The following is a 16,433-nucleotide window of genomic DNA, read 5'->3' as shown; positions in this document are numbered from 1 at the left end:
TTATTCATTAATTAAGGAATTTATTTTCTCTTGATCCGTAGAACTGTTCGACTCATATACAGACTACATAACAAAAGTTAATTCCGAATCAATGAAATGACTAAACTGACAGACGTTTTGTTCTTGCAGCTAGCATGCTGCGACACATGATGTGCATATTTCTCAAACAATGTATCGATGTTAATGGCATCTCCAAAGTGAGCTACGAGCAACGTTTCAGTCACTGCTCTTATGCAACTAGCTTCTTTTTTCCCTGCTTGAGCTCTATGTGATTGGAAGCTAAAATCTTCGTTACTATGACCGAGATCAAAAACATGTGTCTCCAAGTCGTTTATTTTGAACGATCCTTCATTTTCAACAATTTCTTTCACTTCTTCTTTGTTGGGATCATAAAACGGCATGTTGAACGAATTCACCTTTGATGCACTCACAAGACCCTATAAAAAGATCAAGACAAAACGGAATTACCGAAACCATCTGTTTACATATTTAAAATTATTTTCAACAAATTAATGTGAATATCTAATGACTTCCTTACCTCGAAGACAAGGTCGCACAGAGAATTGGATAACAATGTCAACCAATGACAACAATCTCTATATAGTGGATCCTCAAGAGTGTTTCTACCGATTAATGTGAGAACCATGCGTCCATTAGATACCATCTCTTCAGAGCGCATCCTCAGAAACGTCGTAAAATCTCTTTGGAATTGATTCAAGTAAGCCTTGTATTCACTTAGAGGACTTGAACTTGTTATGTAGACTCTCTTCTTCTCCAGTCCGTCGGGAACCTTACAAGTCAACATTTTCATTGTCATAATCTGTGTACTATTATGATGAAATTATTTTTCTATAAGTGGAAAGTTATAACAAAGTACTTATAAAAGACCTTGGAGAGGTAATGGTTACTGTAATTTGAATGAATGAAATGGAGACTCTTGCGTGGGAAAAGCCTTGAGTAAAAGGAACCAGGGACTCCAGAGACAAAGCATGGTATTTTGCTTGTGAGCTTATCGTTGAAGAAAGTTATGAACGTGAACGTCGTGTTGAAATCATTACCAGGGAGATCGTTCAGACAACAATCTATCTCGGGTGGGTTTTGGTTCCATTCTTGACATAACAAATTGATTGTGTTAACGATCTCTGATATCACCAAGAACGTGTTTTGTCCTGAAGAACAGCCCAAATCGGCTAGTTTAATACATTTAGGAAAGCCCAAGTTTGTCATCATTTCTTTGGTGTTTTTAACCAGGATTGCTTTGGTCATTGATAAAACTCTTCTCTGAAAATAAAAAAACAAAGGAAGAGAAAAATTAATTAAAAAATCTTTTTTTTTTTCTCTCTATATAATTGGGAATGGCCCAAACCTAAGTCATACTAATTATTTAGAAATGAATAATGAGTGATTTTCTTAGTATCCCACATGTACAAATAATAAATCCTACTATGTTAATTGAGAAGTACAAAAAAGAAACTAACTTTAGAAAGTGTAAAAATTTACATTCAAATGCCATTAGAAATTGTTAAATAAAGACTAAAATTGTTGAGGGTATTAAAGATAACTAATAATCAACCATCTAATTATCTTATTATTAATCAGAAAAAATCGCGGATTACATGGATACTCAATCGACTTAAATTAAATACATATCCATTTACCAAATCTGTATCCTCTTAACAAAAATATTCTCATAAGATATCCTCTTAACAAAAAAAATCTTATGAGAATCATTGATTATTTCCTTAATTGAAAATAATATATCTTAACTAACAATTATATTCATTGTTACAGCCTCCGTGTTTTATTGACAAAAGTTTCCAATAAACATTTTTAAAATACAAAAAATTATTATATAAGCAAACTAATTTAAAATCACAAATTATTATAAATAACATAATAATAAAATTAGTGATTACAAATAAACATATAAAAAAAGTTCTGAACCGCGGATTAGTACTTAGTGGTAAAGTAAGAAAAGAGCTTCCTCTTGCGGTGCGGTGAGACTTTGTAAATATTTGGTATAGATAACGAAATTAGCGCGGGTTCAAGTGTAAATAGTTTGAGTATAGAATATATATATGTAAATATTGAAGTATTAGTTTGTGAATGAATAAGCCTACGAAAGAAAAAAAGAAATATATAGAAGATGAAAAGAACCTGAAGAAGAGAATTGGAGGAGTAACTATTATCTCCATCTCCTCCACTCATACTTAAAATACTCACAAATGGGTATTTACTTCTTGTCTCTTCATCGTCGATATTCATTTCATTTTCACTCTTCCCAGTATACCTGCATTGATCGCATGTATAGACAATACATATATAAATATATATATATATATATATATATATATATGCTCATCACATCTATTTCAAATCAGCATATACAATCATGCATATCTATATATATATATATATATATATATATATATATATATGATGTGAATTGAAAGATGAATTTGTGAGAAGAACCTTGAATCCATTTCTCGCAGTACTACTTCAAGAAAATAATTAGCTAAAAATGAGAGCTTTTTCAATATGTTATGTTTTTGAGGGAGGCTACTTTATTTATAGAGGTGGGACTTGTCTTCAATGTGAAACACACGGAGTTGTTGCAAAACACAATCCTCCTATAGTCCTATCCAATCTTTATAGATATCTCTTTCTCAGAATTATAGCTATATATAATAATAGAACTTTCATAATAATTCTTCAAAAAAAATATTCCCTTTTTTCAAAAACAATCTAACCATCGTAATAATTCTTCTATTTTTTTATTTTTTTTAAAACTCTTTTTATATCTTGAACCAATGTATTATGCGGGTCCTGCTATTAGTTTGTGTATGGATGTCGACGACATCATGTCGCAAAAGAAGAACATGAAGAAGAGAATTGGAGTGAGTGTTGTCTCCATCTCCACCCTTCATACTGATTAGAGTAGTCACAAAAGGGAAAATGCTATTCTCTTCATCGTCGGTACAAGTCTCACCAACTGCATTTTTGAATCCATTTCTTGTATTAAAGAAGTATTTCAAGAAAACATGCAATAATCTTATGATGATTTCAAAGATCTTCCTAACATCAGACGTGTATAGATTGTCTGAACTGTCAACCATATATGCTTTAGTTCCATTGCGATTTCAATCATTTTTATCTATACTCAATCATGCATGCTGAATAGTAGGGACCGTCCTAATAGCTACCATACGTTTTCTATCTTTTTTGTTTTTTTCCTTTGCTACTTGCTGCCTTTCTAGTATGTCACTTTCGACCACGTTTTTATAGTATTATTATTATAGCTAGATAATCCGCACTACACTACGATATATTTTTATTTATGTGGTTAGATTTAAGATTTATAATTACACTCTCTTTTTGCCAATAAATATTTAATTTATATATAATTATAGTCTTTTGTTTAGGCAGTGAAAAAGGGATTTAGTTTAAACAGATATTTTTATCTTGAGAGAATGGAGATTTCCCTGCATTCCTAGGTTGTCCAATTTCTTTGCAGTTCTGGATCTGCAAAGCCACCACAATCAGAAATGGATTTTAAAACTTCACTCTTTGATTTAAGTTCCGTTATATAATGATTCTAGATGAATATATATATATATATATACATATTTTTACAACGTTTGTTAAACAAGATTGATGGATGAATCACATATCCGGCCATTCCTTTCTCTATAATGAAAGTTTATGATTCCTTTAGAACCTGCATTATAGAGATGCATCCACACCAGTATAATGAAAGTTTATGATCTTGAGTAAATAGGGATGCATCCACACCAGTATAAGAAAGTAAATACATCAAAGTAAATGATAAGCATGAAAGAAATAAGATTAGTAAGGTTTACTTATAGATCTCTTCCTCTACTCGATTACAAAACATCTAAAATAATCCAAATGTAAATCCTTGAATTTAATTTAAGAATCCGGAAATCCACTTCTTATAGGGGCTAATGATTTTCACTGCCAATTTGATTCTTTTTACCCTCCTCCGTGAACACATTGCACATGCCATTGTTCTATAACTTAAGTTTGTGCCTAAGCTAAGGGGAAGACGTCTTAAAGACAAGATATCCGTAACAATTTATTAAGCATCATGATTGATGGTTATTCTAGGTTACCATGAATGTGGCAAGCCAAAAGATCAATTTCATTAGCAAGTGGAGGCTAAACTAGTTCACATCATAATTCTTTAGACATGGGAATGGCTAGTACCTTCTTAAGACGATGCTTAGTCATAGCAAGCATGATGTCATATCATCGTAGATTGATTATATGGCGACGTATTAGTGACTTTTCAGATCCAATTATTCATGACTTTGCTATTCTTCTCAATGATCATCTGACTCGCAACATATGCAACAAATGCCATAAACGTTGTGAAAAAAAAATAGTTTACAAAATAGCTAGAGATTTTTTGCTCTCTGAATTGTCTAGGTTGGCGGCGTGGCATAAATGTATACTTTACACTTAACAACACTGTTCAGAGAAAGTAGAAATCACTATCCAACACCACTATATTAAAATCTGAAACTACACACTCAATAGCTCCTCAAAATACCAATAAAAAGCACTATGGGGACAGTGAAAATGGCTAGCGTCTAAGCTATATTCGAAAATGAATATAAATGCAAGTCTTCTTTTACCATAAGAGATTCTACAGGGTAGTTGGACAAGAAACATAAACAGGTCAATCAAGAACCCTTATCGTCCAAACAAAGTACAATCATAAACAATGCACATTTAGGTAATACTCCAAGACTGATGGTGATTCATTACAAAATCATACTTCTAGAACAATATCGTCTCCAGGTCGACTAATACCTTGTACCCTACACTGAGGAGTCCTCATTCCACATTGCTCTAACTGATTCCATAACCAAATATCAATAAAAGGATACGATTCTTATCTGATTCTCAGAGACGAACCTATGTGATTCTCAGACTTGTACTCGGCCCACTGGGCTTTTCTAGATATGGCTCAAATACGTTTTTCACGTGTCTAGCTTTCTTGAACACACTGGTGTTGCCATACGATATTCGATATTTATGTCACTAGTAGTATAACATGTCAAGACAAGTCTACGCTTTCTCATCAAGCAAGAAAGACTTCTCATATGCTTTGTTGATCAAGTAAAGTTAACTTTATTTTAAAGAAATGGTGTACAAAAAAAAAGAATAAAGAATACTAGATTACTAGCTACTACACTGTAACTGTTTCAATATCGACAAGTAAAGTAATATTAGAAAAATGCAAAGGTAAACGCATAAAGTATATAGCATTGGTTGCGTAATGAATTTTAGAATGTATTACAAACAAAGAAACGTTCGCATTCTTAATTCACATATATATATATATAAAGACGTACCAATACTCTCAAATTAATCATCTTTATATCCATCATAAACTTCATATCCTCCGTGTTCCGTTCAGTCATGAATTGTGAGTCAAAGCAGCAATCTGTTCATCCTCTTCTCTTATGCCCTTATGCAAATTTTAAAAACAAGGAAGACGAGTTTCGATGGATACATTTCAGAGAGTCACCAACTCTTCCCAATGCCGACAAGTCTACATTATCATCTTTGTCACACATCTGTTCCTTAGATTTGTGCAACAGCAAAGACGGTACATATGACGAGTTCTCATGCCAGATTTGTGAGAAACCTTTGGTCGGTACTTTATTTTATTCCTGCAAAGAATGTCTTCGCGAATTTCCAATTGCTTTAACCTACTACCACAAAGAGTGTATGGAGCCGATACAAAATCACCCGCATCATCCGAAACATTCTCTCCGACTTCAAGCTAATTATTCGAGTAAGATATGCTTATGTTGTTGTTCAGAAGATTTTTATTGGGTTTACGATTGCTCTATATGCGATTTTACTATGTGCCCATATTGTGCTAGAGAGCCACCACTCCTTGCAATAGACCATCCAAAAAGGCATGAGCATACCCTCTTTTGTTTTCCTCGAACAAGCTCATTGATTTGTGACATTTGTGGGTTGAGTAATACTAGGTCTATGATGTATTCATGTCGTCAATGTGATTTTGTAGCCCATAAAACTTGTGCTTACTTGCCATCCATCATAAGAATATCACGTCATGAACACCGCCTCTCTTTCACTTCTTCGCTAACTCCTGAAAAATGGTTGTGCGGAGTGTGTCGTGGAAAGATAGACACAAATTATGGAAGGTATTGTTGCGTCAAAGATTGCAGCTATGGTGTTCATTCTAAATGTGCAACCAGAAAAGATGTATGGGATGGAAAAGAACTTGAGGGACAACAAGAAGATCCATATGAAGATATTATTAAGTCGTTCGATGAGATAAGTGATGGAGTCATACAACATTTCAGTCATCAAAATCATCATATGAGACTCGACGATAAGACCAATAGAAAATTTGACGAGAACAAACGTTGTCAAGCATGCACACTTGCTATCTGTGATGAAATTATTTATAGCTGCATGCAATGTGAGTTTATCCTCCATCAAGAATGTGCCCATCTTTCTCGTAAGAAACAACATGCGACGCATCCTCATCCCCTTACGCTACAAGTGGATGATATAGAGGATACATTCATATGTAAAGCTTGTAAGCGTGAAAGCAATGGGTTCGTATACTTGTGTTGTGAGGGGAGCTGCGATTTCATATTAGACGTACGTTGTGCTTCTTTATCCGAGACATGTGATCGTCGATGTCATCCACATCCCTTGTTTCTTACATCTGACCCTCAAACTTCACAAAGTTGTTCGATTTGCAATAAACTTAGACGCCATCGTCTAAACTGTGGAGAATGTGGTTTTGTTATGTGTTTTAAATGCGCAACATTACCTAATAAGCTAAGGTACAAGCATGATGAACATTTTCTCATTTTTTCTTATGATAAGAAAGTAAAGGGTCAGTATTTGTGTGATGTTTGTGAAAAAGAAGCTGATCCGAATAAAGGGATTTATATGTGCAAGGATTGCAATGTCATACTGCATATTAAATGTTTACTTGGAGATAAGGTCATGTATGTGATGCCTGGTAAAAAACTCATATTTCGTCAGTTAAAGATTGATATTCTTCTCAATAATCGTCTTACTCGCGACATATGCAGCTATTGCAATAATCGTTGTGAAAATAAAGTCGTCTACAAAATATTTGATAGAGAAATATTATGCTCTTTTGTCTGTGTGTTGAATAGTAAAACTTAATGTAAATAGTATATCTACTTTTCTCTTCATAACGAATGTATTATTTGGGTAATAATACTGAACTAGTCAAAGATAATTGAACTATCGCATATTCATATCTCCTATTGGACAAAATCTTACATCATGTTTGGTGCATGCCCTATTTACTCAGAACAAATACTTATCCAAGAGATACAACAGAGAGCCAACGCCCAATTGTGGCCTACATAAACTGGTAAACAAAGAATAATAATGTGGACAACAACAAAAAGAAGTCAATACCGTTACTGTGCTCCCTTGAGTGCTGATCCCACTACTTGCTTAAGTAGTTTAACCTTGTTGAAATCTGCAGGACAATAGCTTTTCTCTACTTCCCAAGCGAGCTGTGACATTCCATTAAAGGATGATTTTGCTCCCTTTTCATCTGTTACTTCCATCGGAAATGGAATCCTCACATCATATACACCTCGTGGAGACCATACTCGGAGGTCGAATCCAAGCCTATCCATCCATATCATCTTTGTTTCTGAAACCTGGTGTGAATTGAAAAATGAATGATAATCCTGAATAAACAAGTGAAACTAGTAGCTTTGCTCCTGAGATTGAACATTCCTTTAGAGTATTTGCATAGCATGCTGAATATACTAACCACAAAGTCCAGATCCACGTATACGTTGCAGAAACGGAAAATGTCTTCCATATTGTTAGCGTTGATCTGGTTGACAATGTCTTCTGCAACGCCTCGAAGAGGATCAGGACTTGCATTTTTATAATCTGATGACGCCACCCAGATTCCATCCTGTAAAAGTTTTTAGACGTTATCAGAGTATCCATGAGATGAACATGTTCTTTGTTCAGGAGGAGATGAACGACATAAGAGAGAATTAATTGTCAAAAGAAACTGATAGAGCTTGCAATTTCTACCTCCATGAAGTCTTCCATTTGGAGTACACGGTCAACTGCAACAACATATAAACTATCCTCCTCAACTTCTTCCCCAAATTTTTTCCTCCATGTGGCACTGAGACGCTACAGCAAACATGGTGACTTCGATTCAATTCAAGTAAAAGCACATGAAGAGGACAACAAACCTAGAATCGTACAATCAGTGTTATGCGAAATAGCCAAACTGGTTTCCACAAACATCTCCTAGAGGCTACCGAAACCAACACCCCAATCTAAAAACTACACACTCAATAGCTCCTTCAAATACCAATAGAAAGCACTATGGGAATAGTGAATATGGCTAACGTCTAAGCTATGATCTAAAATGAATATAAATGCAAGTCTTCTTTTTACATTAACAGGTCAATCAAGAAACCTTATCGTCCAAACAAAGTATCATAAACAATGCACAGTTAGGTAATACTCCAAGACTAATGATGTGTTCTTTGGAGTGAGGTGAGAGATTTTAGTAAAAAACCTCATACCTTTAGAACAGTATCGTCTCCAGGTCGACTAATACTACCTTGTATCGTACACTGAGGAGTCCTCAACCCACATTGCTCTAACTGATTCCATAAACAAGAATCAAAAAAGGATATGATCAGAAGAAACAATAACCAAATTCTCAAAAAGGAGTAAACTTTGCAACTTTACAAAGAAGGAATTGAGCATAAAGAGATGAGGACGGACCTGAACATGAAGAGCAGACCTCTTGTCAGGAGAGAAAGTGCGGTTGAGGCAAAGAACAGGAGTGCCATCTTGGTCAACGGCGAAGCGAACACCAACGCCGAGAGGCCAGCCGTCGTGGGTCAAAGTGGATAGAGTTCCGACTGATGAAAGCTCCATGATACTCCTCGAAACCTCCGCCGGAAAGGGCTTGTGAGTCGTCGAAGCGGATGTCGCCGTCAACGGAGTAGCGGAAGCCGTTGAAACAGAGCATCGGAGCGAAATTGGACGAGATGGGTCTCGTTTCAGAGAGATGAATTCGCGTCTCTCGGTGGGTTTGGCGAAATTAGGAGATGGGAGAAGAGTGAGAGCGAAGGATTGGGTTTGGAGTTGCATTTTTTGGTTTGCTCTGAGAGAGAGATAGAGAAAAGGACTCTGCTTTGTATTTGACGAAATCAAGATAAACAAAAAAAAAACTTCGAATAGAACAAAACCGGAGACTCGGAACTGTATCGATGTAAACCGAAACAAAATTAAAAACCGGAAATTTCCCCGGTTATTGTATTTTTATAATATGGAGTTCATCTTTACACTTCACACTACACACAATCATGAGTCATGACCAACAAATCTTCTTTTTTTTTTTTAAAACCAAAAAAACTCTCAGAAAATGTAGCTTGAAAATAGGATTTCATTCATTATTTATTTGTTGGAGTTATTATTATTCACTAGACATTTTTGTGTGTTTGCTTATATGTGTTTCCAAACTCATATACAACAACAGTATGCCAGTATATGATTGGGTAGGTGTATTGACGTGTGCATTGGGTAAAAAAAAAGAAGAGAGTTGCATCAAAAAGTTATGAAGTGGTGTAGCACACTGTTACGCTACCATTCAAGAATCAATCAAGTGTTCATTGTGACCACCTCATAAACTTAGAAGACAAGGAATGAACAAAAAAGAAAACACAGAAGGGAGAGTCATGCATGAATTTATAATCATTGTCATCGATCAGCATGTGTTTTTCCTGATGTTCCACCAAATTTTTCTCTGTGTAAACCAGCTTTTGTAATTATGAAAACATAATTATGGAGACATGACTAGTGGTTACTATTAGGCCTGAACAGTGAACACAACTCTGAAAAATCAGTTCAGGTCGGTTCCAGATCCTCAAAATTATCAGATCTTATTTTTGCTTTACTTTTATATTATTAGTTCGGATCGGTTTGGAATTTTACTAAACCCATTCGGTAACAGGTATCCAAATATACTTGGAATTTAACTAAACCCATTATTTTTCAACCTATATTTGCATATTAGATTTGGATACAAAATAACGAATTCAAACTACACGGTACGTTCCCACTCATTCTACTTTTTTATTCGATTAAATACTGAATTTTTAGATATTTTTGAATATTTTCGGATTCCATTCAGACAAAAAAATAACAGCAAAAATATATGGATTTTAGCCTAACCAAAATTTTAAAATACTCTAATGGTTGTTCAACTCAAATACTAAAACCATCTCCAATGTGTTACTCTATTTTTTCCAAAAAAATAGAGTAACTCTAAAATAGAGCATTGTTTTCTCCAATGTATTACTTTATTTTAGAGTTGAAAATAGAGTTAGTCTAAAAAAAATAGAGGTAAAAATAGAGTTACTCTATATATAGAGCAATCCTATCATTTTCTCTATTTTAGAGTAAAATATAGAGGAGTTTTAATCTTGGGAGCTCTCTACTCTCCATCAAAAATTCCCAAATACTCTTTTCTAATATCTAATTTTGTTTCGATTTATTTTAAATCAGAAAATAAGAGAAAGACTTCATAACCCCTAAGAATTTCTAGGATTTACGACTCAACCAATCTAATCGGATCTTCAATTACCCGAATTCATTGTGTTTGGGTTGAATCCATCTCAAACGATTAACAGTTTTTTTTTCTCTGAATTTTCTGGAAATTGTCCTCTTTCACACAATATAAAACCCAACTCATTTTCTTCTTCATTTTCTTCATCTCAAACGATTAACAGTTTTTTTTTCTCTATTTTCTGGAAATTGTCCTCTTTCACACAACCAATATAAAATCCAAATTTATATAACTTCATATCAGTTTCTAGTTTCTTCTTTTCGATTGAATTTTGAATTTTCTTTGTTCTCAAAATCGTGTACAACTAAGAATCTATTAGTTTATATTGCAGGATTTATGAGATAATCAATTGTTTTATAGGTTCGTACAAAAAATCTGAGCAACCTTGGGGACCACATTCGTTTAGATGCGGTATAATTGATGAAAAAGATGAGTAGTCACCGAATCCAATTGATTTTGAAGAAACAAAGCTAAGATAATGGGGATTCAACGATATATCTCTTAATTGTGTATAACTATGTATAACTTGATATAACTATGCGGATTTTGTAACTTAGAACTTAGAAGTTTTAGAAACTAAAAGGTACAACTTCAGAGAACTTGGTACAACTTCGTAAAACATGGTACAACTTTGTAAATCTTGGAACAACTTCGTATCTTAGTTGTACGAGTTGTCCTAGTTGTACTAGTTGTACCACCAGTTGTACAAACTCAAACCAAAACTCAAATTCTCATATACTAAATCGAACATATAATTATCGAATATTGGTTTGACAAAAAAGAAATATAATATTGAAACTGAATCTAAAATCTTAGATCTGAAATCGAATCTCAAATTATCAAAACCTAATAAGTGGGTAAATAAGGATAAGTTGGAAAGAAAATTAAAACTGAAAAAATGATTTTTTTTTTTTTATTTTTAGAGAAAATTTGTTGAAATTTGTGGGAAAACGTGGGTCACATGGCGCCGTCATAAACTGCACATGTACATATGGCGCCGCCAAACATGACATGTGACGCCGTAAAAAACACACACAGTTGTTCCTAGTTTTCAAGTTGTACCGACATATACATAGTTGTACTTTTTGAGATTTTGTTGTATAATCGGTTATACTTAGATTTAAACAAAACATTTTTAGTTGGACCCAAGATTTTAATAGTTGTATGAACATTTCCCATGTTTTTATGCAAAAATATTTGTCAAAAGAGTTTTATTTGTGTTTACAATGTAATGGGGATAACAATAAGAAAGTCATCTTAAAAATATAAGTTCTTTCTTGTACAAAGGTGTAATTGATGAAGACTATTATATAAATTTTGTTTAACTAATGTAATTTAAGAAGATTTGTTAAATGGTTATATTTAGTAAGTGCATATGAAAATTTATAAATTTCTAACTAATTTCAATTTACAAAATTGCATATGAAGATTTGTTAAATTGGTCGTAGTTGTACCATTACAAGTATCAGTTGTACTAAATTGTACAAAACGAATTGAATCAAAGATTAAATAAAACCTATGTTTTTCCTGAAAAATAAAAATGAAAATTAAACTAGCATATAATGACTTGTAAAAGAAGTACCAGTTGTACAAATTGTCTTTTTCTTAAGAATAATAGTTGTACCAGTTATACGATTATACTACTTGTAATCGTTATACTCAGTTTTTCTAGTTATGATTAATCTGCAAATTGATTCACGGACCAAAAACACTAGTCTACCTATAATTCACTAGGAATCAACCACTATTGTCCATTAAAGTGTCTTAATCAACCCAGAAAACATGTTACCCACCCAATTTCCATTAATTTCTAATACTAGTAGTAGTATCTAATCTAATTGAAATCTGAGAATTTTAAATAAAACATCGAAATTTCTTAATGATTTAATGGATTAAGACGTTAGAAGTGGATCTAATCTATAGATTAAAGCATCGATTTCAATGGTGGAAAAATGGCTGATTTGTCATGGACAAGGTGAACATCACGGGAAGAAGAAGAACGTGGGATAGGTGCTTGATTTTTTTTTTTTTGATGATGATGATGATGATGGGTAACGTAGAATTCCTTGATTGGTTGAATATTTCCCTTCTCATTGGTCAAATTTGTTTTTTTTTTAAAATTAATCAGTTCAATTAAAATTCGGTTTGAATCAGTTTGGTAAGGGTAAATTTGGGGATTGAAAATGTCATTAAGAGTAGAGGAGTATAGCAGATTAAAGGAGAGTGTTCAGAATGATTTGTGGAGAGTAGAGAGCTCCTGAGAATTTAACTCAATATAGAGTAGCGTTGGAGCAAATATTGCTCTATAATAAAGTTTTGACTTTAAAATATAGTGGTGTTGGAGATGCCCTAACCTCAAGTAACACCCGACAGGCCTGATGATGATGATGATGATGTGGTACGTTGGAACTGAAACTGAAACGATTAGTACAATGTGTGATTAGCAAAAGTTGAGCATGAACTCGTACGTGGCCTCTAACGAAATTAAAGCTATATGCATCATGACAGTTACTTTTGACTCGAAGTTTAGAGTAATGTAATTACGCAATTAGTCTCATGTCAATCAAATGATATGTTTAAAATGTGTTTCAAACCTATCTGTATTTTGTAATCCCTTCCTTTATCATTTGTTTATAATTTGTTTGTTAAATAATTACTCTTATCTTTATATAAAGGGAATTTTAGTATATTCTTACTTTATCATCAATGATAGAAAGTATATTATGTATCGTTACCGACTCCCTCTTTTTAATGCGACTAGTGATGAGTCCGTGATTTAAAGATTTTTTTTCCATCAACCACATAGTTGGTAACATAACCCTAAACTGATTTACGAAACTAATAAACATTAACAAAAATGTAAAACCAATTGAAAGAGCTAAACGATTTTAACAGTCACAATTAATTTAGCTAAAATAAAAAATTGACTCTCATCTTTTCTGAATACAAGTGAAAAGATTAATAAAAACAAAAGAGTCGCAACATGTGTTTAAGAAGAAAAAAAAAAATAAGAATGTCGTATTAGTTTGACCGGTTGAGTGAAACCACCGGTTAAAGTGTCTACCAAGGTTCACGGCAGAAGTGTCGGTGGCTGTGTAAATGTGTAAGATAGCGTAAAAGACTTCAATCTTCAGCAATCAACACTGACAATAACACTCCCTCGAAACAAAAAAGGAGTGATCTTTTTCGACAAACATTTATTGTAAAAATAAAATAAAAATCCAAAAGAGAAACTGAGATTTCATATTTGAGGAAGATAGATTGTCTCTATCTGCCCCACGACACAACTCAACAACACCTCTCTTTGTTGGAGTCTCTTTTTCTTCTCTCTCTCTCTCTATTTTAACTCATCTACTACTACTACTACTCTGTCTTTGTAAGAGAGAGAAGGAGTAAGAAATTATGGGTTTTGATTTGAGGCAAGTAGTTGCTGGTATTCTCACCATTACCATGTTTGTGATGCTTGGACAGATGCTTCATCGAGATTACTTTGATTCTCTTCAGGTTATTAAACTTCTTTGCCGACAGTTTTTTCTTTTGTTCTAATGTTGATACTCATTTCAGCTTAGTTCAAGTGTGTTCTGTTCGATTTCTCTTCTTCATTGTTTGTGTTGATGCTTCTCTTACATGCGTTTTAAAAGCAGATCTAATACAATTAGTTCTAGTGAATTTTTTTTGCTTGATTTATGCATTAAAACCAAAACTTTCCATTTTTAGATCAAATGTTAGATTGCATTTTGATCATAAGATACCTAAATTAGAGAGTCAACAGTTTTTTCCAGCGGGTCACTAGGACATGATTGATTTCATCTCTTTTGGTGTAAACTAATAGTGAAAAAGGTTCAACCTTTTCTTTTCTTCTGTTGCTTCTTAACTCAAAATCCCTTCTTTTTTTTTCTTTTTTTTTGTTTACAGGAGAAAGCTCAGGGAGATGCACAAGATATTGAATTTGAAGGATCTAAAGTCGCTGTGAAAGATGGTCTTGTCGGAACCGTTGACGGCAATCGTAATGGACCTTGGATGGAAGATAACACTGATCTGAATCCTTGTTGGCCAACATTACTATCCGGTTTGTGTCTTCTGCAGTTTTTTTTTTTTTTTTTCTTTTGCATCATTGATTCTGGACTATTGAGTATTGACGAAAGGATTTAAATGTTGCAGATGAAGCTGTATCATCTAAAGGGTATGTTACATTCTCACTAACCAATGGTCCTGAGTACCATATCTCTCAGGTATATCAAAACTCTGGTCTTCTTTATTAGTTTCCAATCTTTAAAACATTTTTTTTTTCTTCTTCCTGTCATTGTTTGTTGTGGTTAAAGTTTGTTCTCTTGTTTTAGATCACTGATGCTGTAATGGTGGCAAAGCATCTTGGAGCAACTCTAGTACTTCCTGATATAAGAGGAAGCAAACCTGGTGATGAAAGGTTAGTGTTGTTTTGTTGTATGTTCATGACATTTTTGGTTTACTGATTTGTTTCTTAGATTTCTATGCAATTTAACTGCTTTATCAGGAGTTTTGAAGATATCTATGATGCGGATAAGCTAATTAAAAGCTTGGAAAATGTCGTTAAAGTTGTGAAACAATTGCCTGAAGAAGTCTCTCTAAGGAACATGGCCATTGTGAAGGTTCCTACCAGAGTTACAGAAGATTACATTAAGGAGCACATTGTTCCCATCTTCAAATCCAAAGGAAACATTCGAGTCGCATCATACTTCCCTTCTGTAAACCTGAGGAAATCCTCACAAGATGGCGAAACTGATCCTGTGGCGTGTTTAGCAATGTTTGGGTCATTGGAGCTGCAACCTGAAGTGAATGCAGTGGCTGAATCAATGGTTGAGCGGTTGAGGACACATAGCCGGAAATCAGGTGGCCGTTTCATAGCGGTAGACCTTAGAATCGACGTACTTGAGAAGAAAAATTGCCATACAACTGGTGTTGGAGGGTCCAAGACATGTTACAATGCGCAAGAGATTGCTTTATTCTTGAGGAAGCTTGGATTTGCTAGCGACACAACTATCTATCTGACTCAGCCAAGATGGGACAGTAGCCTCAATATCCTTAAGGATATCTTCCCGAAAACGTTCACAAAGGTAAGTAGACTTCCTCATTGTTTAGTCCAAGAAAGTGTTTTACACTATTGTTAATCTTGATTTTGTCACTTAACTAATGGCAGGAAGCAATAATGCCGGCAAGTAAGAGATCAAAGTACCTTGAATCAGAGAGTTCTGAGTATGAAAATGCTATCGACTTCGACATAAGCTCAAGAAGCGATGTCTTTATTCCAGCCATATCCGGTCTGTTTTATGCAAACACAGTAGGCAAAAGGATAGCTTTAGGTAAGCCTCAAGTGCTAGTTCCTGCAGAAATCTCAGAGACATCTGGCCTTGCTACAGATTTTATCTCTCCGTACATCTCAAAGAAGAACCACTTGGCTTATTCATGCTTTTGCTGACCTTCTCGCATTTGTAAAGTAGTCTCCACGCATACTTCCTCGGAAGGCCTTCTCAGTTTTCATCAAGTGTAAGCAATTTAATTATTCTCTTGTTTTTATTTGTAAGTTTGTTTCAATCTAAGTTGTTTTTTTTTTTGCATTCTATAAATTTTGCTCTATAGTGCGAAACACATAAATTGTTTGTAAGATTGATTTAGTGTTGAGGGTTTTTAGTGAAGGAAGAAGAAACATGTGAACTAAGACAAGGATGTGATCTTGCTTTTCTCGAAAACCGTGTTCATTTTTCCTCAAATCTAGTGGTAA

At 34.0% G+C, this 16,433-nt stretch overlaps 4 protein-coding genes across 5 annotated transcripts; 2 read left to right on the top strand and 2 right to left on the bottom strand.

Annotated features, from left to right (window-relative positions):
• On the bottom strand, positions 1-2,673 carry LOC109130817 (salicylate/benzoate carboxyl methyltransferase). 2 transcript variants are annotated; one of them, XM_087500353.1, is made up of 6 exons: positions 2,473-2,615; positions 2,158-2,290; positions 1,059-1,281; positions 889-974; positions 539-790; positions 1-437 (listed from the first exon to the last, which is right to left on the bottom strand). In XM_087500353.1, the coding sequence occupies exons 1-6, from the start codon at positions 2,481-2,483 to the stop codon at positions 78-80; spliced, it is 1,065 nt and encodes a 354-aa protein (XP_087356479.1). In that variant the 5' UTR covers positions 2,484-2,615; the 3' UTR covers positions 1-77. The 2 variants fall into 2 exon arrangements, with proteins under 2 accessions (XP_087356479.1, XP_019096416.2); XM_019240871.2 differs by having other exon boundaries at positions 889-1,281; positions 2,473-2,673.
• Positions 2,674-5,402: 2,729 nt separating this feature from the next.
• LOC104766008 (uncharacterized) lies at positions 5,403-7,264 on the top strand. The gene has a single exon (XM_087502673.1). The coding sequence runs from the start codon at positions 5,449-5,451 to the stop codon at positions 7,210-7,212; it is 1,764 nt and encodes a 587-aa protein (XP_087358799.1). The 5' UTR covers positions 5,403-5,448; the 3' UTR covers positions 7,213-7,264.
• Positions 7,265-7,285: 21 nt separating this feature from the next.
• On the bottom strand, positions 7,286-9,476 carry LOC104766007 (glutamyl-tRNA reductase-binding protein, chloroplastic). The gene is made up of 5 exons (XM_010489807.3): positions 8,827-9,476; positions 8,622-8,702; positions 8,116-8,220; positions 7,841-7,990; positions 7,286-7,724 (listed from the first exon to the last, which is right to left on the bottom strand). Exons 1-5 carry the CDS (start codon positions 9,196-9,198, stop codon positions 7,476-7,478), a joined length of 957 nt encoding a protein of 318 aa, XP_010488109.2. The 5' UTR covers positions 9,199-9,476; the 3' UTR covers positions 7,286-7,475.
• Positions 9,477-13,758: 4,282 nt separating this feature from the next.
• Positions 13,759-16,401, top strand: LOC104766006 (protein MANNAN SYNTHESIS-RELATED 1). Its single transcript, XM_010489806.3, has 6 exons — positions 13,759-14,179; positions 14,591-14,744; positions 14,837-14,907; positions 15,016-15,101; positions 15,189-15,768; positions 15,852-16,401. Exons 1-6 carry the CDS (start codon positions 14,078-14,080, stop codon positions 16,128-16,130), a joined length of 1,272 nt encoding a protein of 423 aa, XP_010488108.1. The 5' UTR covers positions 13,759-14,077; the 3' UTR covers positions 16,131-16,401.
• The last annotated feature ends 32 nt before the right edge of the window (positions 16,402-16,433 follow it).

Source organism: Camelina sativa, chromosome 19 (assembly GCF_030686135.1).
Source record: "Camelina sativa cultivar CO46 ecotype springtype chromosome 19, ASM3068613v1".
In the NCBI taxonomy this organism is placed as follows: Eukaryota; Viridiplantae; Streptophyta; class Magnoliopsida; order Brassicales; family Brassicaceae; genus Camelina; species Camelina sativa.
The sequence above is the reverse complement of the archived record's forward strand: the minus strand, read 5'-3'. Positions and strand labels throughout refer to the sequence as shown.

What these genes read in the sequence shown, in the direction of transcription:
- LOC109130817 (XM_019240871.2), bottom strand. An exon ending in CCTCCAATTCTCTTCTTCAG is followed by an intron (nt 1,282 to 2,157) that starts GTTCTTTTCATC and finishes TTTTATTTTCAG; the next exon opens with AGAAGAGTTTTATCAATGAC. An exon ending in TGTGCGACCTTGTCTTCGAG is followed by an intron (nt 438 to 538) that starts GTAAGGAAGTCA and finishes ATCTTTTTATAG; the next exon opens with GGTCTTGTGAGTGCATCAAA.
- LOC104766008 (XM_087502673.1), top strand. Translation starts at nt 5,449, where the DNA reads ATGAATTGTGAGTCAAAGCAGCAATCTGTTCATCCTCTTCTCTTATGC.
- LOC104766007 (XM_010489807.3), bottom strand. Translation starts at nt 9,198, where the DNA reads ATGCAACTCCAAACCCAATCCTTCGCTCTCACTCTTCTCCCATCTCCT. An exon ending in GAGACGATACTGTTCTAAAG is followed by an intron (nt 8,221 to 8,621) that starts GTATGAGGTTTT and finishes TGTTTGCTGTAG; the next exon opens with CGTCTCAGTGCCACATGGAG. An exon ending in ACGTGGATCTGGACTTTGTG is followed by an intron (nt 7,725 to 7,840) that starts GTTAGTATATTC and finishes AATTCACACCAG; the next exon opens with GTTTCAGAAACAAAGATGAT.
- LOC104766006 (XM_010489806.3), top strand. Translation starts at nt 14,078, where the DNA reads ATGGGTTTTGATTTGAGGCAAGTAGTTGCTGGTATTCTCACCATTACC. An exon ending in ATTACTTTGATTCTCTTCAG is followed by an intron (nt 14,180 to 14,590) that starts GTTATTAAACTT and finishes TTTTGTTTACAG; the next exon opens with GAGAAAGCTCAGGGAGATGC. An exon ending in TCCCGAAAACGTTCACAAAG is followed by an intron (nt 15,769 to 15,851) that starts GTAAGTAGACTT and finishes AACTAATGGCAG; the next exon opens with GAAGCAATAATGCCGGCAAG.